Source organism: Pseudochaenichthys georgianus, chromosome 6, assembly GCF_902827115.2.
Source record: "Pseudochaenichthys georgianus chromosome 6, fPseGeo1.2, whole genome shotgun sequence".
Lineage (NCBI taxonomy): Eukaryota > Metazoa > Chordata > Actinopteri > Perciformes > Channichthyidae > Pseudochaenichthys > Pseudochaenichthys georgianus.
Genome location: NC_047508.1, coordinates 8,314,354 through 8,341,178, shown reverse-complemented (window position 1 = coordinate 8,341,178; position 26,825 = coordinate 8,314,354). Strand labels below are relative to the sequence as shown.

The window sequence follows — 26,825 nt, the reverse complement described above, 5'->3', positions numbered from 1 at the left end:
TCTATTTAAACCAGAACGTTTCTCGTTTCTTTGTACAGTATGAAAGGAGTCCATGCTGAAGTTCACTGATGTTAGGAATAGGTCTGTCTTTCATGGTCAGCATCGTCTGGTCTGTCTGCATCACCTGAAAACGTTCTGTGTTGGTCACAGACTTTTTTTACATGCAAATGTCATGTGATAATCTTTTTGTTATCCTTAAAAAAAAGTGCTGGATATCACAGCCCTTACTGTATCTTATCAGTTGGATTGTGTATTATTTTATAGTTGGGGTCCTTTTTATTTTAGAATCGTTTTTCATGAGACAGTCAATTTAAATATTTGTCCTATGCCATATTCACATTCATTTGTAACACACACGTAGGGGTAAAAGACAAACATCTTCAACAAATGTAATGCAATGAATAAGCTTCATTGTCATAGAAGCACACATAACGTCATATCTAATATTTAAACAAATCATTTCCCTAAAGCATTGACTGAGTTATTTTTCGTCCTCAAATGCAGGCATTAAGTTACATGTTCACGTTCTGCTGCCACAATAAGTCGGTTTCTCCAGTGTAATGATAATAAAATTCTAAGTAAGTATTGGTAATAATATTTATAAAAACAACAACGTTTGGGTTTGTTCGTTTAATATGATGAACGTTAACCAGTAAGCTTCAATAATCAACTCCAGCTCAACAAACCATATTGCAATATCTACGTCAACGTTATTTCTGGAACCAACTGGAAATGTGAGATTCATATTTTTCAGATACACATATCTTATAGTGAGGTTAATCTATGGGTTAATCTCATACAGTACTCTGCTCTTCAACACTAATGTGACGCTAGCTGTCTGCATCGTCGAGCATAGCTATTTTAAATTAACAATAACAATGCATACAGTTACCTAACTAGCAAACTAACTAATGTACAAGCATGAACTTATTTTACCAACCTCACCGAGAAGCCTTATGTTCTACAGTATAATCCTTCTTAATGTTTTAAATGGTATGCTACGGATAGCATTGTTAGCACAGATGTAGCTTCGTCTCGCTTGTTAGCTGAATAAAAAGACAAGTAAGAAATAAAGTGCTTGCATTTCACTTACCGAATAAACTGCATTCATGGACGGTCTGTTTGAACCGCAGAGCCATAAGATGAGTGCGATATTTCAATGAAGAATACTCCACCAGGCATCAACACAACAAACACGTACGAGTAGCAGCCTGGAGCTAATGAAGCTAACGGGGCTAGCAAAGACTCCACTAGCAGATGACTTCCGTTACAGATTATAATGACTTCCGTTACAGCAAGAATCCCCTCACACACACATAGGTGAAACACATGCACATTCCCTACTGAGAACCTTTCAGTAAAATGTTTTTCAGGAGTGTGTGTGTGAGGTGTTCAGTAATGAATGTGAGGATTTCAATAGTGTGTGTATGACGTTAAATGTCAGTAGTGTGTGTGTGAGGTGTTCAGTAGCTTAGTGAATGTGAGAGTATTTCAGTAGTATGTGTGCAAGGCCAGATGTTTTCAGTAGCGTGTGTGTGAGGTGTTCAGTAGTGAATGTGAGAGGATTTCAGTAGTCTGTGTGCAAGGCCAGATGTTTTCAGTAGCGTGTGTGTGAGGTGTTCAGTAGTGAATGTGAGAGTATTTCAGTAGTAGGCCTATGTGTGCAAGGCCAGATGTGTTCAGTAGTGTGTGTGTGAGGTGTTCAGTAGTGAATGTGAGAGTATTTCAGTAGTGTGTGTGCAAGGCCAGAGGTTTTCAGTAGTGTGTGTGTGAGGTTAATTGTCAGTTGTGTGTGTGTGAGGTTAATTTTCAGTAGTGTGTGTGTGAGGTTAATTGTCAGTAGTGTGTGTGTGAGGTGTTCAGTAGTGAATGTGAGAGTATTTCAGTAGTGTGTGTGCAAGGCCAGATGTTTTCAGTAGCGTGTGTGTGAGGTGTTCAGTAGTGAATGTGAGAGGATTTCAGTAGTGTGTGTGTGAGGTGTTCAGTAGTGAATGTGAGAGGATTTCAGTAGTCTGTGTGCAAGGCCAGATGTTTTCAGTAGCGTGTGTGTGAGGTGTTCAGTAGTGAATGTGAGAGTATTTCAGTAGTAGGCCTATGTGTGCAAGGCCAGATGTTTTCAGTAGTGTGTGTGTGAGGTGTTCAGTAGTGAATGTGAGAGTATTTCAGTAGTGTGTGTGCAGGGCCAGAGGTTTTCAGTAGTGTGTGTGTGAGGTTAATTTTCAGTTGTGTGTGTGTGTGAGGTTAATTTTCAGTAGTGTGTGTGTGAGGTTAATTGTCAGTAGTGTGTGTGTGAGGTGTTCAGTAGTGAATGTGAGAGGATTTCAGTAGTGTGTGTGCAAGGCCAGCTGTTTTCAGTAGTGTGTGTGTGAGGTGTTCAGTAGTGAATGTGAGAGTATTTCAGTAGTGTGTGTGCAAGGCAGAGATGGAGTACTCGAGTCCTGGACTCGGACTCGAGTCGGACTTGAGTGCCGATTTTCGGGACTCGTGACTTGACTCGGACTCGCGCACTGATTGACGCGACTCGGACTTGGACTCGTGAATTCTCGCACAGGATGACTTGGACTCGGTCTCGGACTCGTGAATTCCCCCCCCCCACGATGACTCGGACTCGACTCGTACATTGACGCTCCGACTTGGACTCGGACTCGAGCACATTTTCTCTGGAGTCTGATGTCCTCTATCCTGTAAGGCGAGTTCACGTACTGGGCCCCGCTGTTCCAGTCTAGAGATGTCTACAGACACACCCCGCATCTGCTGTATGCTTTCACACATTCTGCTTCCACATTGGAAAAGAGCAGCGCAAAATGCTCGTTATGTGGAAACAATATAGAAGAGAAGGCTCCGTAACACATTACTCTAAGGGTCGAGTTCAGACATATAGGCTGTCTTGAACACTATCATCAGAGTAACGTGATCTAATCAATAAATAAAGATTCAGCCGATAACACGAAAGCACATGGCTACTTAACATGCAGAATGTCATCATTGTGCATGCTAAGTAGCCATGTGCTTTCTGGGGCTAAATCTTTATCGGTAAACTGATTTAACCCGTAAAAGTTCCTTCAAAATAAGAGTCCCAATCTTATTACTATCAAAATAAAAGTGCAAAACGAAAACTTTACCATAGGAAAATATTGGCATACAAATATAATCACTTCTCTAAAAGGTAACTCATTTTAAATATAGTTTATTTATATATAATAATAATATGAATATTAGAAATAAGCTTTATATTTGTATAGCACCTATTACAAGAATTGTAGCCAAACTCGCTTCACAGCAGTTCAATATACAGGATAACAGCAATGTAGAGGAGCAGCTACATTTCAAAACATATATCCACGAAGATTAATACATGAAGACTTGTGACTCGGACTTGGACTCTTCTTAAGTGACTCGGAATTGGACTCGGACTCGAACACAGGTAATGATGACTCGGACTCGGACTCGACTTGGACACTCCTTTGGTGACTCGGACTTGGACTCGGACTCGACTACGACTCTCCCTTGGTGACTCGGACTTGGACTCGGACTCGAAGAGTGGTGACTCGAGGGTGACTTGGACTCGTGAATTGGGGACTTGACTACAACACTGGTGCAAGGCCAGATGTTTTCAGTAGTGTGTGTGCGAGGTGAGTTTGAATTTTGGCCTACACGGCCCTTCATACCCAACAGCCCCTGAACCAACACCATACTGTATACGCCATTAAGTGCTTATCATTCAAATGTTCCAGTAACAATATTATCCTTATAGGGGTGTAGAGAAATGTTAGCCCACCCTCGCTCTCCCTTTGATTATCCAAAACATATTTCCACCGGGAACAGTTTTGAAACACTCCAGCTGCCACTTTGTGTGATTGCTTCTGTATATCTTGTAATAACACACCTGTTGTTTGTGTCAGCGGTGACTCTTTTGGGGGGGGGGGGGGGGGTCAGGATTAACATCAGCCAACCACCCCCCTCTCTTCTCTCATCAATAATCACAATCACATCATGAATCCCCAATTACCTCCTAAACTGCCTCCCCTTAGACAAGATCCGAGTATATCTTCCCGTTTCGAAATGATGAAAATATCTCCTTTTTTTCAACTATTGCAGCGCTTGATGCCAGAGATTCCCTTCTTATTATTCTTTTCCATTTGATCTCATTAGAGTGAAAAGCAAAGATTAGGTTTTGATTAAAAGGGCTGTGTTTTGGCTTTTAATGCAGAGAGATCAGTTCAGTAACAGACATACACAGAGTAGCTTGTTAGCCTCACATGCCTAGTAGCTAACAATATGTTGGGAGCTCTATAATGAGGCTGTTTCTTTCATGTGGACCGAAGCTTTAATCCCCAGCACATCAGCAGCCTGACATATAAATATGCATTGTTTTTCACCTATACACATTATGTCTCCGGTATATTTTATTCTCAGTACTCCCCTCTGAATCTAATACATCTGCTCCTTTTTTACCTTACTCCCTAATTGCACCTTTTCTTCTCTTTTTCTTGTTTTTCTTCTCTGTCCTCCCTTATATTCTTTTTTTCTTGTTAACCCTGCCAGTTTACATCATCATTATTTCAACCACCTCATTATTTTCTCGGTTCGAAGGTTACTCCAATGTATTACAAAGTTCTGCACTTTGCTTCCATTGCTGCCGTTTTGTGTTATTTGCCTTTATTTTACTGCAATCATGCAGCTCGCTGTGTCTTATCCACAAGAGCAACAATGCTTTTGACAGATTTATAGCAGAGTTATTGAAATATCTCTGTCCATAACAAAGTTATAACCTGCTTAAATTCACTCCAAAAAACTAAGTTGTAGTAGAGTCAGCTCAAAAGTATTAGAAATGAAATAAGTGGCTTGAATGCATCCAACATGACAGTTCATTTTTATCAATACCTGGTCAACTCGGATAACTGCATTAATCAAAATGCATTTTTTATCAACACAGTTTATTTTGCATTACTTAACTTTGGCGATAGTGCCAACCAGTGTTGGGCAAGTTACTTCCAAAATGTAATATATTACATATTACTTATTACTCTCTTTTGAAAGTAATAAGTTACATTACAATATTACTGTCTCTGAAATGTAATGAGTTACACTACTTTTTAATTACTTTTGAGTTACTTTCACCAAAATAACCGCAAAAGAATGGCTAGGTATTTTAAATGCTGAAATGTAGTTTAGTGCAGCTCATTATACATCCAGTGAAGGGCGATGTGGTATAGCATAGCAACTGTGTTGGCCCTAAGGCTACTAACAACTTGTATTACACGGCTTAGTTGAATACTCGATTCTGATTGTAAATTCTTAACATGTGACACGTTGATAATACAGCCGTACAGACCACTGTCAAGGACTATAATGAAGGTTGCTAAGGAGGATCAATAAAGAGAAAGGACAAGAGGTTAAAAGACGGAGCGCTGGACGTCAGATAAATCACCAGAAGAAGGCAGAGAGGAAGTAAACAATAACAGGACACGGAATGGGCTCTGTAGTGTGTTTAGTATATGGCCGTGTGCAGGCCCGGTTCCAGAACAAAATGACTCAGGGTGCCTCTGAGATTACAGGGGGCGCAGCAGTAGCAGGTTTACATGAGCAATAGTGGCCGGCAACAGCAATGACAAATAGCATTGATGGTCCCCAATGAACAGATTATGGCATGTGTTATGTTTTGAAACCAAGCAAGTGAGAACATTTCAAGTGAGTTAAAAGTGAAAACTGAAATATCTCATATAGTCCAAAGTGGACCGTGGCAAATAAAAGACTAAAAGCTTCAAAGCTGTACTGATAAAAACAAATGAGAACATATTGTAAATCAAGGCAAATATTATTTGAACCAGCTCATGGTTTGAAATGGCAAACATTGAAAAGCAAAAGTATTATTAAAACCATGTACTACATCATCACCTTGCTTGGTCCCATCATATACTCTGGGAAGAGAATATTTACTGTGCTTGAAAACTGGTATTACATCATCATGTGAGGTTGACTTTGTGACCTGGAGAACATTTCAGCTGCAACATTAGCTGTTGATAAGCTTGGGATATGAGATCTTTGTGTAGCCATTCGTGGTGAAGGCATCTGTGCTATTGTATGCATTATTGTTGACCCAACGTTTCTACAGGCATGGCAGAATATGGCACTATTGTCACATGAATATTCCATTGTCTATTTGTATACCACGAGCTGCAAGATGACCGCCTAACCCCACTGTACAGACGGGTACTTGTTTAGATATAACTGGGCAGGCTCTGTTTTGCCGCGGTATCCTGGCACCTGCGGGCCGCAGAGGCAATAGAGTCAGCAAGGAGGCGTTTCCTATAGGGGCGTTTCCTATAGGGGCGTTTCCTATAGTGAACGACGGGAGCCGGCTCTCGCCCGTGAACGAGACGTTTTTTGTTTTGTTTTTGCGGAGGGATCTAGATCGGCATGAAGGCACATTATGCAATGTGCAATGTGGACATTATCCCGCTTATTACACATGGCCACATTCTCAACAAAGTAACGACATGACTCCCAATAATAATTGAAATGCTTTTATGGATTTAGAAAAAGATTTTATTGATTTAAAAAATAGTTTTTTGTATTGATTTAAATTGACATGCATCCGCTAAGAAAAGTAGTCCGTTGTTACTGTTTGAACTAACGTAACAACGGCAGGAACTGCTTCTGAGGAGCTTTTTGATTACAGATTTGAAAACATTGTTGCTTGCTTTAAAAGTAGCACAATTCATTATGTCAAACCTTGAAAGATATCCCTGCCCTAATGCCAAAAGTAACTGGCAACTGAATATATGTCGCCGTAGCTATGATGTCTATGTCTGGACCGCTGCGTAAAAAGGAGGGTTTCTGACCCATTACTTCTCTTCCTACTTTTTGTCCCCCTCTTCTCCCCGCTGCAGCCCAGCAGTTGATCTCAAAGCACGCTCCCCTCTCCTGCAGGGAGAAAAACTATATTTATATACTTTATATAGGTTGATACAGTAGCCCCTTTTTTTAAATAGTTTTTATAGGTGTTGCCATTTGTTTTGTGTAGCGTGGTTCTACAAGCAAGTCAATGCATTAATTGGGTGGTATCAGAGAGTTACACGGGTCTGTAAATGCAATGAAAACAATTGGCCACAGCAAATAATTTATATTAAACATGTAATTTTTACTTTTGAATACTTTAGTACAAAGGATGTCTTGAATAATTTAAGTGATATATGTGTACACATATACATCATTAGTAAAAACAGCGCTACATTTGATTTAATTAAAAGGTATAATATGTGGTAAACTGAAGAGCCCTTTGGGAGCCGAAAGAGCCAGCTCTTCTTGGTGAGCCAAATGATCCGGCTCAGCAAGAAGAGCCGGAATTCCCATCACTAGAACAATGACTTCTTCTGCGAGGATTTATAAAAGCAGCTGGATAAAAAAAGTTAGGAAACGCCCCTATAGGAAACGCCCCTATAGGAAACGCCCCTATGCGGTCTGCAGACAGACCCATCTCCGCAGAGGGGCGGCTTAGTTTCCGGCGACAAAGACTGCTGCTCCGGGGGCGAGGGCGGCGAGTCAGGCGGGAGTAAGCTAGTGTCCACAACGGAGGGTAACGTGATGTCCCCATCTGACCTGTTGCTACTGTCTGCAGTAGATGCAGTGTTGCTGGCGTTTAGTGATGGTTGCTTTAACTATTTTCGTATAAATGATTATCCTCAGATGTGTGTCACTGCTGTGGAAGCACTTTGGAAATGATGCACGCGCAGCGGAGCAGGTCACGCGCACCTGACACAATTTGTTGTTTGTATTTTTCGCTCCGTTCTCTTTTTTGAATTGAGGGTGCATAACATTCAACTGCCCCGAAGATCCCGACGCGTAGCCTGAAGGGTAAACACCAGGTTTATTAATCTACCCGCACAATTTGTCTGGTGTGTCGGAATATCTCGCTATGTTAGTACATTCTTCAAAAACAAAACACCATTTAATTTCAAGTTAAAATGTCTTGTAACTGCGTCACTGAGCATTATAACGGGTAATATATTACCCACATTTCATTAGTAATGCGTTACATTACTTCGTTACAGCAAAAAGTAATATATTACTGTAACTCTGTTACTTTTGTAACGCGTTACACCCAACACTGGTGCCAACATACATTTATTATATTGACTTATACAGTAGTCACACTAGTTTGCCACTCTGCTTTACTAGTTGAATACAAAATTATTATGACTTGATATTTGGTTTTGATTGCAGTACCCATAATACTTATGAATTAGCAGTAGGCCTACTGCTGGGGTTAATGCTGCGTTCACACCGGACGCGATGCGATGTTTGGGGCGGCGCGATTACATGTAAAGTCAATGCAGAGACACGGACAGACGCGAATTCGCTCCGACGGCGAGCATGAAGCGGTGGACGCAGCGCAAATCAAGCGATTGAGGCGATTGAACAGTGCCACGTCAAACTCAAGAGTTCAATTGTTTCAACTCGAGCGTCAAATTCACGTGACGCGTTCTCGCAGAAGCCAATCAGCGGTGAGGATCTCAGCCTGCCGTTACTGACGTTCAACCAGAAAACATCAGCCGTTAGCTGTTAGCTCTTAGCACTCAGAGCTCTCAGCTCCTCATATCTGTTCAGAAACTGGACAAAAGTTAAACAAGTACAAACCACAGACTGTCTGTGTCATGGCGAATACAGTCACTGGTTTATTTATGTCTGTAGGCCGTTGTTACGAGTGTGGAATGAGCATATACAACGTTAGCTTAGCCTGGTCGACCCAATCTCCATTCAGAAAACAAGCATTTTAAAAGGGTTTTTCGCCTACCGTCTTGTCTGCAGACTTGTCAAGCATTGATTCATGGTTTATACTAACCGGTATCAGTATGTTGTTACTTCGGCATCATTTAGAAACGTGTATTACAATTTAATCACGGTAAAATATGCGAGCCAGCGCGTCTTGTTTGAATGACGTGAGTAAACACACCTGGCAGCCGCGGTGAAACTCGAGCGATTGAGCGAAGCGATTGAGCGAAGCGATTGATCGAAGCGAATATTCGCATCGCGTCCGCTGTGAACGCAGCATTACAGTGCATAGAAACAACGGCATCAGCGCAGAGCCATTAGCGCTGATTATGTGAAGGTAGCTTTAGCCTAGCTCTCTAGCTTCCACTTGCAGGTTTAAATGTGACCTGCAACCACTTATTTGTAGGCATTATGAAACAGTCTAGATTAAATATGATTATTTAAGAATCAATAAGAGGCATACCCGGTGAACAGTTTTGAATTTATTTTTATTTAATCCAATTTATCAAACTAATTGAGTAACTAACATTACAGCAGGTTACATCTAACTCCTTTTGACATGAAGACAGGTAGGCTACAAGTATTAAAAGGGTCAGAAATGGAAGTGGACGTGTTTTTTTCTCATGACCACTCTTATGAGTTGCATGAGCACACTGCAGGTGGTTAAGCACTCCATATTCTTTGCATTGACCTTTGAAGGAAAACATTTCCATTTCTTATTTCCATTTCTAAAAACAGCCACAAAAAGCCCTGATGAAACTTTCTGAATATAGTGACACTATACTCCAGGGGTCAGCCACGTTTTTGATATGAAGTGACATTTAAAAAAAAAAAAATGTGATCAGTATGCTGACGTTCGTGAACTGTCAAGGGGGGGGGGGAGGAGCTCAACGCTCGTGAACTGTCAACAGGAGGGCGGGGGAGCCTCGCTGCTGGAAAGCTCTTTCGCCTGTCAGCGCAACTTACATGATGCCGTTTAAACACATTTCAATAAAGAGTGTGCCAGCCGCCAGCTAACCGAGCCAGCCGTCAACGGCCCGCTGACGACCGGCCGTTCTGTGTTTCTCCAGAACACACAGATGGCCAGTCCGTCCCTGTGTAGCATATTATTTTTGATGACAGATGAGCAGATCGTCACTGGGCTTTCAACTAAAGACACAGCCACGCAAAAACTGCGGCATGTGTACAGCTTCTTATGGGTACTGCAATTTGTGAAGTGCGCTCCGGCAGCACTACACCCCTGATCGCTTCACCATGGAGGAAAGCAGCAGAAAGTCGACTGGAGTTAAAGAGAGCGGGGCCTAGAAGTTATCCTTCTACGCTGCGTTGCGTGCATGGCTTCCTTCTGCAGGTAACGGGGAGACGCGCTCTGGCGGCGGTCTCGTTCAGGATCCGAAAATACAATTTAAATATTTTGCACACTTAATCCACTTATTCCTAGTGTGCCACTGGTTATGGCACCGCGTGCCAATGGTGCCAGTGGTGCCTAGGGTTGCAGACCGCTGCTGTACTACAGGCAGTTACAACTTCTACTTGAGTTCCTCCCGACTACATGTCTCCCTCGGGAACCTGCAGTAATTATCTTGTCACAGGCTAGATTGGTGTGGTGAACACAACCAATTACCCAAGGCTGATTGGCGCAAAATATAACTGGCTCCAGTGTCCCTAATGAAGAGTGATGTGAACTGGTGTCGCGCCGTAAATGCCAACGCACATGTCAGCGCTGAGATGGGTAACGGGGGCCCTGATTACATCTTATCATCCAATATCCGGCTGATGCAGTTGGTGTCAAACAATGATCTCAAGGTAAGCACGGAGCAGAGTAATGAAAGGAGAGGAGACAAAATGGTCAGACAGTGGATGGAAAAGCTAAATCGTATATAGTGTGAAGATAATGTTATTAGAAAGAAAGTGAAAACGCCAATACTTAAGCAATACTTACACTGTCAGTTGCTAACAATTGGGAAGAATACAAGTCTGTCAAAGCAATTCTTTTTTGGTAATTATCATCATGAACACATTTGTGAACAAACCCAACCAAGAAAACATTGATGTTTTAGCAACTTTTAATTCCATTTCAGGATCAAGAAACAAAAAATATTGGATTTGTTAGAGTTGCCCAAAACATCATAAAAAAGCCAGGCTCATAAATGATAATTTTGTATACAGCGTGTGACATGGTGCAAGCCATTTCAGAAAATGACATATTTTCCAGTAGCTGCTATAAGCCTCATGAAAGTTTAATGAGCAGGAAAAACCTGTTAATGCATTCATTGCTGGAAAACTGCTGCACCCTAACAGAAAGGAGCATAAAGAGAAGCAGTGTCAATGCCTCTCTTTACAAATCCCTGTCCAGTGTTCAGTCTATCAGCATTCATAAACATCATCCGTCTGACAGGAGAGACTGTTCATCTGTTGCAACTGTTACAAATATTTCAACTGCAGTCCCTCTTGCTTCTCTGGCCTTTAAGCATCCTCTCCAGTCCGTCTTTTCCCTTTACCAGTTTCCCTGGGCGGATGTGAAACCCGCCCGCTCAGATTCTCTTTTTTAATCTTGTCCTCCTTCAGTGTTTTTTTCTTCCAACTGGTAATAAACAAAAATCCCTGCGAGCGGTGACTTTATTCCAGCGACAGGGCTGAGGGCATGGAATTTATCACTCACTTTGACTGACTTAACCCCCGGCTCAGCTCAAGGTCAAAGCAATTACTCAGGGCTCGACATTATAAATGGCCCGCTGGCCCGGAAGCACTATTTAGACACCCCGGGCCAGCATAACGTACTTTCCGGGCCACTAAAATATTGGTTTAAAAAATAAATAAATGGTCCTGTGGTATTGGTATTTTGACAACAATTTAGTTAAATTGTTTCATTTATTAATGCTACAACATAGCGTTCCATGAGGTGGTTGTCGTTGTTGGGTGAAAAGCAAACAGCTGTTTGCTGCAGAGCGCAGCACGAGCAGGCTCCAGTGACCATTCGGTAACCGGCCAAGCACCGGGCAAAAAACAATCTTCAAATAAAAGAATGTCACCAGAATGTCACTTTGGCACAGCTGTTCTCAAATGTGGATTTTGCCGTGAACATATGCAGTATTGGTGCAAACTTTGAACTTGAGCACTGACGGTATATTCAGGAAAAAAAGTTGTTGATGCCCTCATCGAAATGTCATTTTAACATGAAGTCAACAAGTCTGTATCTTTGGTTTGTATTTTTTCTCATAGACGGATTTCCTAGCTCAGTCCATCTACTTTTACAATTTCAAAACCATCACTTCAGCTGCCAGAATCTCAGGACCATTTCTTAGTTGAGCACATAATGATCTTTGTCTTCTTCCCAAATCATAGCTGAGAAAAAGACTGCAGCATCTTTAGCTGGCTAAAGAAAAAGCTACTTTCATAGAGCCAATCATTGAAAGTTAACCTGACCTGTGTGATTGTAATGGTATGGAAAGAAATCTCACTCACCATAGGCTCTAAATGATACAGAACACGGACAGAAAACGGGGAAGCCAAGACATAGGACAGGACAAGAAACCCCCTAATGGTACAAGACCTTCATTACACAAGATAAGACAGTAGGATTCAAAGGTTTACAAAACTATCCACCCCATACTGTTCTCTTTTCTTCTTTTCTCTTCTCTTCTGTCACACCCTCCGGAAGATCTTGATGATAATGATGTTTCAGATTTACACCAGAGTGCCTCGTCCTAAAGCCTTTGAGGTGTCTTGGATGAGTGGCTGCTGTCTGCTGAGTAGCAGTCTTTAAAACATCATTACCATTTCCATAACCACTTCAAACACAAATTCAAAAAGCTTCCTGCCTAAGCTTACACGTTTCTTCTTTATCAAAACCTCCATTTTCAAAAGCGCTTTCATGGCAGTACATTTTCATTCTAGTGACAACATCACATGTTTTATCTCAGCATGAAAGTATTTTTCTTGTGTTTTTCTCATCTTTCATAAAATATTTGTATACTTATTTGGTAAATTACTTATTCAGTGAAGTCATCCATTTCCCCAAACTACCTCAAAGTTAAATGGTTTGGAACCAAACAAATCATTAAGTTATATCAGCAAGAGGCATATTAGAACTTTGAAATAGGATGATCTGTTGGTACAATTTTGCTCAAATTTTCTCACATAACTACAAATAGCCATGCATTAACAGGCCTGAACCACATATTTCTGGGACTGATGCATTCACAGTGTAAACAAAGTTGCAACTCCACCTCATCCTTCAGCCATTATTAATTGCAACTGTTTGTTTTTTTGTAATAAACAGAAGAGTGAGGTATGCCAAGACAAAGTTCGAAAGTGATCCATGGTAATGTGACAATGTTTCCTCAGGTGAATGTGTCACATATTACACCTGACACTGGTGTGATTGATTACCAAGCCTTCAGGTTATAATATATTATAGAATGCACACAGAGGCATACACACACACACACACACACACACACACACACACACAACACACACACACACACACACACCACACACACACACACACACACACACACACACACACACACACACACACACACACACACACACAGGCATAAGAAAACCCACTCACACACGTCCCCGTCTTAGTGGCTTTGCGGGGTACACGATTAAGAACATCCCATTTGGGGACCACCCTTTCTGAAGGTTGTACAAGACTAAAACAAAAACAGGCTAGAACCTTAAACAGCCTTACTAGGTCAGTCTTTAGCTGCCAGTCTAGTAGAGTGGCTGCTAGTGCTCACATGACCTCAGGAGACCTTACGGCACCCCCCTTTAGGTCCTATCCACATAGGATCTCTTTCTGAGTTGCAGAATCTTTTAGAGTAGAGATGTTGTCTCATCTCGGCTGCCATGATACAAAGCACTGTACCCAGTGTAATTTTTCTGAGCACATTACAGTTGTTATACAGCCTCTCTGAGAACTTTTAGCTGAAAACATTTTGTTTTTTAAAAAAGACACTGGTGACGTCACTGTTGAAAATGCTTTTTTTTGGCCATGTCTAAGACACAAATGATCATAACAAAGGACAAAAAAGCACATTTGGTTGGAGCAGATCGGCCCTAGCGTAACCTGGATGATGCTGCCAGCGAGTTTTGTACTTTTTCCGGCCCTACATAGATCTCCTCGCTCTATGGCTGTCAGACAGAAACAGTAATAGCTCAATTATGCTGTGTTGCTGTTTTAATATTATTTATTTTTTATTTCTATTCTTTATTCTATTTATCATGTTTATAAACTCCTGTAAAGCGTCTTTGAGCACCTGGAAAAGCGCTTTAAAATAAAATGTAATTAATTATTACAGAGTTTGAGAGCAAACATTTTCCAGTTTTTAAATTATAATGTTAAACAATATCCAGTAGGGGTACAACTACTACAGCGCAACAGCGGTAATTAACGTTTAAAGTCTCAAACACTACTGTCACACCAAACGGATGAAGTGTAGAAGTATTTTGTAGGGGGCTAGATGATAGCTTTATATTACCTTCAGATGGGAATGAATTAGGAACATTTCAAATAGGCAAGCCCTTCCCTTGTCGAGTAAGTTAACAGATTGCCTTGAAGTGAATGAAACACATATTAAGTATTACATCATTAAATATTGAAAATGTGATTTTCAACTGGCACAGCCTTCAGGTGAAAGAAAAGTACAGCGGTGTTACTTCAAGGTCAATTTATTGTTTTTTGCTGTAGGGGAAAGCAGGCTGTCATTGTTTGTGCAGTACAGAAGCTAGCTTGAGGGAGAAGTACATTACAAAGTAATTGGACAGATTGATACAGCATGGATATTGGCTTCATATCAATGTCACAGGTGGTTGATAAATAACCTGGTGAGCTAAAATGTTGTGTGCTGGGCTCATGGTGAAATTATGTATGACAAATGATCAGACATCTTGCTAGACGAGGGAAATTACAATTTATTTCCAGAAGGAAAGGTATGTATCCAATCCAATTTTAATCTAAGCTGTGAAAGTTATCCTGTTGAGTTGAAATCATGCTTGTGGAGTAAATGATTGCATGTATCAAGATTTTAAATAAAAGGGGCCCTGTTATGATTTTTTTTTGGGGGGGGTGTCCCTTTCCTGTAGTGCAGGGGTCTTCAACTAAAATTCAACGAGGTCCAGTTAGAGGAAATGTCCCCATGCAAAGGTCCGGATCATCAAAATGTCTAAGTTGCTTCATGAATTAGTGTGATATATATTGAAGTGAGCTGTAGCTTTATCAACGGCAACTGACTGCCAATCAAATAAAGAACAATTCAAACAACAATATTTATTGTCAATTAACATTACTTAAATACTGTGGATATGTGTAATGTTTAAATATTGAAGTTAAATGCATCAATGTGGTGCACTTTGAGAGCAACATTAAGAGATCTATGGATACATCTCTCAACACCCATATGAAACAGAACTGTAGCATATTTTCCTTTTTGGATATTTTACAAATCACTCCCCTTTTAAACTCTATTCTTGTTATTTTTAACAACTTTTTTGTTGCTGTCATATAGTATTGTATACCTGTTTTTCATTTAGTCTCATTAATAACTATAATGATCATATCAAGGTGTGCCTTAACCTCACTGAGCTGAGGTTATTTGAGCCTCTCAGGAGAGAGCTCTCTTTCCACCTGGTTGTAGAAAAGCTCTTTAATTCGTTAGCATAGCTAGCTAACCAGATGCTAATAACAACAGATCGCCACTGTGCTTACAACTAAAGACCCAGCCACGCAAACACTGCGGCATGTGTACGGCTCCTTATGGGTATTGCAATATTTTAAGGGCTGGAGCGGCGTTCCGGTGCTCTCTGTCAGCACTCCTTTCAGACGAGACATATACCACGTGAAGACACGTTACGCTCGTGTTGTGTTCAAGGAACCTGTCCTTGGCCAGGAAAAACAGGTACTCGCTTGTTTAATTATTTTGTCTAGATTTCTTCTTCTTTTTTGAAGTGAGAAGTTGTCCGTCTGTCGGACTGACTCCCTCCCCCCCCCACCCCCAAAACGAAAACTCTTCGGTTCTCCACGAATTACACAAGTCACCCAAATCAGCGTTAAAAAGCGGGAGGCGCCGAAAAATCCCCTATTAATGTATTGATTATAGCTCCGGGTCCGTATAGGTCGGCGTCTGGGTCCGGATCCGGACCGCGGTCCGCCTGTTGCCGACCCCTGCTGTAGTGTGTTAAATAGGTTGTTGGTGTTAAATAGGTTGTTTGGCATTGCTCACTTCAAAGTAGAGCAATGTTCTACTTTTGAAGCTTCGACAGAAGCGTCAGCCAATCGAATCATATGCCAGTACAAGCTCTAGCCAATCAAACCGCGTGCTTGTGTGTCCGGGGCGGGAGATTCATGTGATTGGTTGTTGGTCGATCGTCAGATACGCCCGCCGGCAAGCTTCAACGCACGCCGCCGTGTGTAAGCTCCGTAAGCGGTTGACCAATCACAACTTAGCCAGTTAACCAATCAGAGCAGACGGAGCTCTGGTTTTTAGACAGAGGGTGAAAAAAGGTGCTGCAGCACAAACAGTATGAGGAGAATAAATACCTTTTTGAACACTAAAGCATGGAAACATAATACAATTATGAACCTGACAGTTAGCATAATCGGTCCTCTTTGAAAATTGACTTATTACTGATACATTTAAACATTGTACCAACAATATATAACGAAGCACTTGTGCATAAAACACTTCTCTGTGGTATGCGGTACGTCCTTTAGCATATTGAGTTAGAACAATGAAAGGCAGATTTTCAATATTTTTTTTTTAATAAAATTAAACTTCTATATAATCCCACTTAGATTAAGGTGCTGGTTAAAATGTTTTACAAATACCTAGTAAAAGTAACAGAACACTTTTTTAAAGTAACCCTCCGAACCCTGGTTTTTGCATCTTTTCCGGGTCCCCTATGCAATTGTAATTTCATTACTGCAGTGTTGAATTTTACGAGACACCTTTTCCCCCAAGTCCCCTGGCTCATTTTCCTTTATAGACCGAATCTGGAAGGACAATACAGGGCCTCAAGCTGCCGCTCAGAGAGTCCCCCCAGGGTAAACTTCATTTCTAACTGAGCGAATGATAAGTGGGCAAACTGAGACCATTGAGTGATATAGGCAGGAATGGTGCAAGCTGTCTATTTGCATACCTGTCCTATTCACAAGTATGTTCCAGCTGTCAAGAAAAGTGGTATGTAGAAGGAAACATCACGCAAAACGCAACATGGGATTACTTCCGTCATGCAAAACAAATGATCTGCGACAACAAACCAACATGTTGAAAGAATAAGCAGGTTATTTCTGTGTCAAAGTTCATACCACTATCTGAAGATAAAAATGAATAAATGTTGTAACTTAAATGCATTACCTATGCCACAAGTACTGGCTAGCTTAACCATAGAAGCAACAGTGTTTAGCTGTGCTTAAAAGTGTAGTTTTTGATCTTGGAGATGGTTTAAATATGCTAAAATCACTTTTTAAATGTATTATAACAATCAATTTATTATGTATTATTTGTATTAATAAGAGAGAAACTCCCTCTGGAGGAAACGTTGGGATTTTAACCTTTGTAGACCATTTAGATGCACATAAACCTATATTACACACTACAGGAAAGGGAAACCCCAAGAAGCACAATAGGGCCTCTCAGTGATGCACACACAGTATCTTATTTCCTGCCACTTGTTTTGCCTCACTCTCACTACTCTTCAGGCTTTGTTTTATGACTGCAACAGGCTGTTGTTTTCAGGGAAAAGACTTCAAAGATCTCCAACCAAAAGCATGCCTATACTGTAGGGCTCTTTTATGTGACTCAATTGTGACAATATCTATCCGGATTGCTCAAACCACTGGGAGTCAAACTTTTGGAAGCCATGCTGCCTTTCTTCATAATCTATTTCACAAAAGCACTGCTTATCTCTTAATTTCCTAGTTGGCAGTTGAATAAGCTGTACTTTGTTCTGAAGATAAGAATGTCGTCAACCCCAGCCTTTTTCATTTAACTTTTAATTTGATAAATGTGTAATTCGCAAAACAAATGTTGGATAAAATCCAGCTCCAGCTTGGTTTGTTCATCTCTGTTTGAAACTGGTCCATCTTCTCTGCATTTCGACCCCTCTGTCCTTTTCGTTATCATTGTCACCGTGTTTCTATCCAATCGTCCTCATAGTCTAAATATCTTTCATAATGAGTCACAGCTCTCTTTTCTCAAGCCTTCACATCAGCACCTTGTACCTACACTTTGGCCAGCACTGCATGTCTCTTACTAATCCTGGTCCTTTCTTATAAAAGATGTGTGCGTGGCTGTGGCTCTTTCCTCTTTGCTTCTGTCACCTGCTGCTGTGACTGAGAGCACATGAAGGGCAGCAGATCTCTAACAGAGTGTCACTCGAGTCTCTCGCCTTAGTGGGTCATGTCACTGTAACAAGAGCTCAAACACATTCAGGGATGAATACATCAGGGTTTCCGCTAGGATTTTTTCTCGCCGGTCAAATGTCCGAACAGAATTTATTTTACCGCACACATTTGTAATTTACCGGTCATGTTTCAATAATAATAATAATAATTGTGTAGCAGAGTTTCCGTTAGCAGGTAATCACCGAACTATGACCGGTAATTACCGGTATAGGACCGGATATGCTGATGTTTAAAACTCATTTTTATATTGCTTCAGTTTATAATCGTAACAGATCGAAAAATTCAGATTCATTTTTCAATAAATGATTCCACAAACAACATCATTATTACATTCAAAGAATCTACTTGTAGTAGATAAAGTACATTATTCAAAAGTTTATATTAACTTTGAATAATAACACGGGAGAAACAGATCCTCTCCCTCTCGCTCTCTCTCCTGACAGCTCGTCAGTTTCTCATGCAGCGCGCTAAACAGTGGGCGGGGCTTCAGGTCAGACTCAGCAGCTGATCTGATCTCTCTCTCGCGTCCGGTTATACTTCACTCGCGTTTATGTCTTTATCGATCAGATCCAGCTCTCTTGATCGGCCTTTATAGAGAGCACAGATCAAACTATTAAGAGTCAATATCGGCCGATAATGATGGGCGGCCGATCGATCGGAGCATCGGACTTTTTGACCGGCAGATTTTGAATTTACCGGTTTTCATTCAATTTTACCAGCTAAAAACCGGTAATTATCGGCTAACGGAAACCCTGGAATACATGTGTGTGGATCACTGTGGAATTAAAATTGTACGGTTTATTTAAGAGCCAAGTTTATTTTCCATCTATTTGTTGGATTTGATATAGGGGCTGCAATGATTCTGTTACAATTAGTACATGTATCGATTTATTCAGCCATGCTGAAGAAATGTGGATCTAGGGAAGGCAATACCGGTATTGGGTGTTTTTTTTGCTTTTATACCATTTCATGTTCATATGTGTCTCTCCTGGGACATGTCTCCATGCTTTAAAGTTCAAAAAGCTCTTTATTTTCCTCATACTGCCTGCTGCAGCACCTCTTTTCACCCTCTGTCTGAAACCAGAGCCCAGTCTGCTCTGATTGGTTAGCTGGCCGGCTCTGTTGTGATTGGCCAGCCTTTTAGAAATGTGTCAGAAATGTCCACCCCTTAGCCTATCACCTTCAATGTATTGTAGTGCTAGCCAATAGAAGCGCAAGTGTTACATACTGATGTCATTATGTTACCGAGGCCTTTCCAGCAGGGGTGGGAATGTAGCCTCTGTAGACCATTGACATGCCCACAAACCTATACTTCAGGAAAGGGAAAACCTCAAAAAGCATAATATGGCCTCACTGTGCCCACACATCGAGCTGCTGCAGCTTTCTGGAGCTCATTATGCAGAGCCTGATGAGGAACTGGGAGCACATGGGAGAGGCAGCACCTGGAGGGAGACAATCAGTGAGAGGGAGAGAAAGCAAGTACAGGAGGGAGTGGAAGAAGCGTACAAAGCACAGAGGGAATGATTGTAGAGTTATTTAAACTAAATGTGTGTCACCTCTCTTCTTACCCTTGCTATTTTCCTCTGCTACTTTGTAACCTCTCTTTTCGTAGATGTTACCTCCATCCTTTTGTGCCGTCTTGTCGGTTCCCCCTTTTGACCCTCTCAGTTGCCTTGTTCTTGTTCTATGTCTCTTGTTCATGTGTTTTTCTTACCCGATGCTTTCCTCATCTTGTCTTTTGTAGCTTTTTCAGGCATATAACTTTCCTTGTTCCGCCCTCTCCTATCCACCTCACGTTGTTTGTTTATTTTCTTCTCCTCCTCCATAATTATATCCTCCTTTTTTCTTGCCTCCTCTGACTCCACCCACCCTTTCCTTCTGTTCCGCTATTTTTCTCGAAAATGTACAAGTAAAACTTGTCCACGCGTTTATCTTCAGTAGACTCGACTACTGCAATGGTGTCTTCACAGGTCTCACTAACACATCTATTAGGAAGCTGCAGCTGATTCAGAACGCCGCTGCTCGAGTCCTCACTAACACTAAGAAAGTGGATCACATCACTCCTGTTCTGAAGTCTTTACACTGGCTTCCTGTGTGTCAAAGAATAGATTTCAAAATACTGCTGCTGGTTTATAAAGCACTGAATGGTTTAGGCCCAAAATACATTTCTGATCTCCTGCTAAATTATGAACCATCCAGATCTCTCAGGTCTTCAGGGACTGGTCAGCTTTCTGTCCCAGAGTCAGAACTAAACATGGAGAAGCAGCGTTCAGTTATTATGCTCCAAATATATGGAACAAACTCCCAGAAACCTGCAGGTCCGCTGCAACTCTGACTACTTTTAAATCCAGCAAGAAGACTTTTCTTTTTGTCGCTGCTTTTAATTGAACTATTCATATTAGAGATGTCCCGATCCGATCACGTGATCGGGGATCGGAGCCGATCACGTGATTTTCAAAAGATCGGGGATCGGGAGAAAAAGATCGGGGATCGGGATTTTATTTTTTTTTTATAAAATATTTTTTTTTTATTTAATGTTACAAAACAAAAATTACCATGTTCACGTCTTAAAGTCATCCTGAGGACTTAGTTTTGGTTTAAAATTACACAACATCATGTATGTGTTGCTTTCTTTGGGCTTGTTTTCATAGACCTGGTTGCTTATTTCTCTGAAATCTGGCAACAGAGTGGGCGCAGTGTCTAATAGTAGCAGTAAGCTAACGAGAGGCTACGTTCAGCTGGTGACTCGGGAGTCGGGACAGAGAAAATGTCAGGAGTTTGGAAGTATTATGAAATTGAAAGCGAAGGCAGTGTAACAGCCAGATGCAATGTTTGCAAGGCGGAGGTTCCGCGTGGTGGAAAGAACAGAGCTACGTTCAACACGACCAATCTAATACGCTACCTGAGAAACAAACACCAACAACAACACGGCGAGTACACAGCGGTAACGGCACTGAAACAACCGACACTTTCAGAGACTTTTAAAAGGAAAGAGAAACTGCCCCAGAACAGTGAAAAGGCCAAACAAATAACTAGATAGCTGAATTCATCGCATTGGATGACCAGCCATTATCTGTTATCTTTTTTTTTTCTTAATGCATTGCATAAAGATCGGATCGGGAAAAATCGGTATCGGAATCGGATCGGGAGCAAAAAAAGGTGATCGGGACATCCCTAATTCATATCTTAAACTGCACTGTAACTTTTTATTCATGTATTTTTTCTTTTTATGTTTATTTTATTAGCTTTTATTTTTAATGACTGATTTTAAATGCCATTTTCTTAATGTCTTTCGTTTTTTGTAAAGCACTTTGTAAAGCACTTTGAATTGCCTTTGTGTTGAAAGGTGCTATATAAATAAACTTGCCTTGCCTTGCCTTACATCCGTAAATCACAGTCATTTAGTGCCATTACGATAATTACCATAAACAAACAAGACCATTACGGTAAGATTTGCATCTCTTACCGGCCTCCACAAAACATTTTGTATTATGTGATGCCAGTGGAGGGGCTGTTATACAATGTGCCTGACTGAAAAGGATGCTTTTCTTGTAGCCTAAATTGAACCAAAGCGTAAATAGCTTCAGGTAATAGCAGATGTTATAGAGAGTGATGGAGAAAATTACCTTCAAGACGTTTATCCTTTCAATATCTTCCCAATGGGAAACAACATGTAATTGCTGGTTTCCTTTCATTTGAGCTTCTGAGGTTGTAAAGCATGAACACAAAGGGTAAAGTGTTATTTGAGTTCACATTGGAAAACATGATTATAAGTAGCCTATACTTCAGAATGAAAGGGAAGCTACACCCCTTTCCTCCAACCCACCCACCGGGCTGCCTTTGGACATTGTGAAGAACTGATGTCGGATTTGTACACCTGTTTTATTTGACACTGCATTTTATTGGAGTAAATACTGGACTTCTTTTGACAATATTGATTAACTTAGTATTGAATCTTGTTTTCCCCCCTTTTTTATTAGCAAAACAGCTTTATTTGTTCAAAGCCATGCATGTAAAGTTTGCATTGCTATGGTAAATTACACGCATTCAATCGATGATGCACAACACTGAGTAAGACACTTTATGCTGCATCAATGAACTACTGACTATGTTTGTATTGGACCCTGGCCATTTTCCCAGGCTGGCTTTCAAATATTTATTTGAAAACCAGGAAGCATTCATTCATATTTAACTATATGAATGATGACCTAATCAAAAATGAGTATGATGAAGTCTGCCTTTACACATTCACACACACATACATACAGAGGCAGTGGCGGCCATGCAAGGTACATCCTCACGGACACTTACATTCAAACATGAGAACAGACACCGTTGGCCACAGCCACTGTTCTTTGTATATCACCCCTCAAGTAACAAGATCCAGATCTATATTTACTCAACCAGCTACCTTAACCTCCTTTGTACGTATTTTTTGCAGTGAAAAACAGCCATTTATATGGTTAACTCCTCTGCTAGTGCCGCTACATACATCTGTAATCTGAGTGTGTGTGTGTGTTCAAAGGTCAGTGGGAACTTGGTAATAGTCAAAATCATTTGAACGCTCTGCAATTGGACAATTTCGAGTGGTCCGTGACCCCGAGGGTAGCACTTCCACCTGGTCGGGCAGGACCGCTATATCCATAGAAACACAGTGGCAACATCAGGGCAGAGATAGGGTCACCTATCATGCAAAATGCACTTTTTGATGTCTTGTATACATAACTATGTTTCCCCGGTGTGTAAGGAGACTCACAAAGTGTCAAAAGTAAAACCCTCTCTTTTCCTCCTCACCCCACTAAAAACGTAGCTGATGTACAATGGAGCTGATCCAGATTTGCTGCGTTCATGCCGACATTACCATAATGTGGGCTCGCTCTACGCCCACGGCCCTATCAGAAACGTTGCTATCAGAAAGAATGCGCGACGTGTTTTGGACGTAATATGGTCTTTGTTTACATTAGCAAGCATTGCTAACACTCGGAGCTAACCTGTTCTGGAGAGAGTATGTGTAAAGAAGCAGGAAATAAAAACAGGAACTCACCTTGTAGTAAACCCGTAAGAGAAAACGCATTTGAGCGCCATACTGTTTCAGAAATAATCTTTGATGTGGTTTGGAACATACGGCATGACTAGAATGGGTGATCTGTTTGGTATTTTGAGCAAAAAACATGTTTTTTATATATCAGAGACCGATAATATGGGCCTAAAAATAGTATAATAGGAGACCTTTAGAGAAAAAACACAAGACATAAATGCATTTTTGAAAATACAGTTATTGCTCCCAATTTGTGATACATTTTCCATAGCTTGGCTAACGTGCTTATTCATGACTTGCATCTTTTCGTGTCTCTGAAATTGTGGCACAGATCCTTAGGCACTCGTGCCTCTCCTATATGGTTTTATATCCATAAACATATCTGCTTGTGTCCACCTGTGTGTTTGTAAGAAGATGGAGTGAGGGGTGAGGCCAGAGAGGCCGCTGAGCCCCGGGCTGGTAGGGAGAGAAGGATGGGCACTGACTTATAAACTTGTTTTCATCCACACACACACACACTTGTTTTCTTCACTTCACCCCAGGGAAGATGGGAGGCTTTAAGGCGACTGTGGAGCCTTCAGTAAAGCAGAAAACAGTTTTTTTTTTACTGGGCATATCCCAACCTGAAGCTCTTGTGTGTGCATGTGTGTGTTTTTGGATTAGTGTGTGTTAGTGCTTGAAAAAGAAACAAACAAAAAGACGGAGAAAACTCAATAAAGGCTTTTATTAAACAAGAAAGGGCACATACTGTATGGACATTCCAATTCCATTCTAATCAACTGCAGCGCCACACCACATCCATCATTTGCCTTTTGGCTAAATAATAACATCCAATGCATTATGAAAGATAATGTGTTCATAAAGTGGCCACAAAAGAGTCTCTTAAGCCTTTGAAAAGTGGAACACACTTGGCCGTCCTTGGATGAGAGTTCTCACCCTCAGTCATGTCAATTTGTCGATTTTGGCCTTTTTCCTGTCAATGTTCTTTTTATCTCTCTTCATTGTCATCCATTTAGTGACAAATTGCTTCATGTCGCTCTCTTTTTCCCTGTCTATTTCTCTTCACAGGGAGATGAAGTACTGACTGTTATTAAAACTAAGGCTCAGTGGCCGGCATGGCAGCCGCTCAACCTGTAAGTATCAATGTCAGTTTCACAAATGTAAAGGGGCTTACTAAGCTTATTAAGCTTTTGGGGGTTTTTCCTTTCCTGTACTGTGTTGTATACGCTGTTGGATTATTGTGCATGTAAATGGTCTGCAAAGGCTAAAATCCCAAAGTTCACTCCAGAGGGAGTTTGTGTCGCCCACTCTCCCTCTGCCGGAAACGCCTCCATTGGACTCCTTTGTTCACTTCCTTGACCAAATTAGGACGGCCAAATCACTATGTAACACTCGAGCCTCTATTGACTAGCGCTCCAACACATTGTACGTGATAGGCTAAGGGGCGAGACATCTGTAAGTGATTGACCAATCACAACAGAGCCGGCCAGCTAACCAATCAGAGCAGACTGGGCTCTGGTTTCAGACAGAGGGTGAAAAGAGGTGCTGCAGCACAGGCAGTATGAGAAGAATAAAGAGCTTTTTGAACATCAAAGCACGGAGACATGTCACAGTAGAGACACTAAATACAAAAAAACCTGAAAATGAGATATTAATATAAACTGTTTATTATTGGTGTTTGGTTTAACTAGTGTTCTTCACCCAAATACAACTATGTACGTTGTATGTACTTTTTAGCAATGGAATAGTTCACATACTGCATATTGATGAGTCCAACTGAAAATGGCAGTACTTTTATCTGATGAGTTCAATGCATGTGTGGACAGGCACAGAGCAAAACTACTGTTGTCATATCACTCCCACCAGGCAGTTAACCAGCTGGGGGCCAATGGTATTAGCTGATGGGTTGTCCCATTTGCCAGTCACCATGTACCCACAGCACACTGCACACCTTTCTGTGCATTGTTGAATCCATTCCCTGATGAGGAATGTATGTAGTGTCGCAAATTGCTTTGTGAGTTTAACAGTATGTATTTAGGAAAACTGGACCCAGTAGAGAAAACAGCGGGAACCATTGATCTGACTGCTTATGTTCCTGAAAGAGATTGAAAAATATCCCATTGGAGCTGAATGTTAGGGATATGGAAGGCAGTTGGACCTAAAGGCAAAGAAAGAAGTTAGAAGTTACAAATACTGGTCGACAAGAGACAAAAGACAACAAACTAGTACTGTATAAGTTAATATAGAAAGAAAATGGGATGTCAAGAGTGAAAAACGCAGCATATTATCCACAGGAACTAAGGAAGGATTCATCCAGGGAACATAAACAGGACATTTAACAAGAAAGATGAACAGATACATCGACTTCAAACTGGCAGAGAGCACTGGGAAAAATGTCAACGCACAGAACTAAGCGCAACACGATTCAGCTGGAGAGGGCAGGCAGAAACACACGGTGGAACATTTCCACAGCGGGTCAAACAATCACAACAAGGCAAGAAAAGTAGTGACATTATGACCAGACATTTCACAAGGGAGTGGTTTTACAAATTAAAACAGGAAACACAATTAGAAAAACAAAGATCATGACACAGAAGCCCTACTTTGTCCCACGGCCTGTTTTCCGTGCAACGTACGGCCTTCTTCCAAAGACCCATCGCTCCCAAAATACACACTTCAACTGAAACAGACAGATAAACATGGCTCATTATTATGCAGAGTGATGTCATTGGGCCTCCCCACAGTGGCGCTAGCAGGGGGGGCCAGGGGGGGCCATGGCCACCCTGATATATTTGTTGGCAGGAATTTGTTATTCTGCATGTAATTACCCAAATGCTATTTAGAATGTGAACTTCCGAACCGATAGACCAGTGGAAGAATGGCCGTTTGTTTTGTGGAGTAAAGGCTGTTGGACAAAAGAGCTTTTGGTCCGAAGATACATTTTCCTATTTTGTTTTTTTTTAAATTGCCATGGCACCAAAACATTGGTTCTCTCTGTTCTACTGACCGTTTTAAAGGTTAAGATATTTAAAATAGCTAATGGTTACATACAGTAACTAGCTTTGTGTGTGCTTGTAGAGAGTGTAAAAAGATATCCTTCATTGACGTACATAGGCTATGAGCTCCAGTCATTAACGCACCTCAGAATGTGACAGCCTGTCAGTTATGGGCTGTCGTTATATGAAAAAGGCCATGTCGCTACTGTAGAGGCACGATATATGCTGATTCCAAAAAGATGCACTGATATTTGTTGCTTCTGCACAATCATTGTAGTGAGAGTTTGCCCTTTGGCATTAAATCAGTTCTCTCTGACAAATTGCATTTATTACATTTTACATTAAGTTGACCATGAGCATGTCGTTCACACCGGAGCTCTGGATGGATGTATCAATTGTTTATGCATCATATGTTCAGCAGCATTATTTTATAGTTCGTTTCTGCTGGATGGAAAACTTCCAATTCTGTGTGTTCACTTGAAGAATAACATGCTTCTCTGTAAGGTTAAAACATTGTTATAACTTTGGGTTTATGAAAGTGTTGGTCTGACGGACAAGCTGAAAACAAAGCTGATTTTCTCTCTTCATGAGATAAATGATA

The 26,825-nt window shown here is 41.0% G+C and overlaps 1 protein-coding gene across 2 annotated transcripts in view; it reads left to right on the top strand.

Moving 5' to 3' along the window:
- Positions 1–26,825, top strand: part of LOC117448259 (spondin-1-like) — a 141,852-nt gene that overhangs the window by 82,028 nt on the left and 32,999 nt on the right. For both annotated transcript variants that reach the window (XM_034085465.2, XM_034085464.2), the window contains exon 7: positions 24,297–24,361. In XM_034085465.2, coding sequence (XP_033941356.1) covers positions 24,297–24,361 — 65 coding nt within the window. The remainder of the gene's footprint in view (positions 1–24,296; positions 24,362–26,825) is intronic.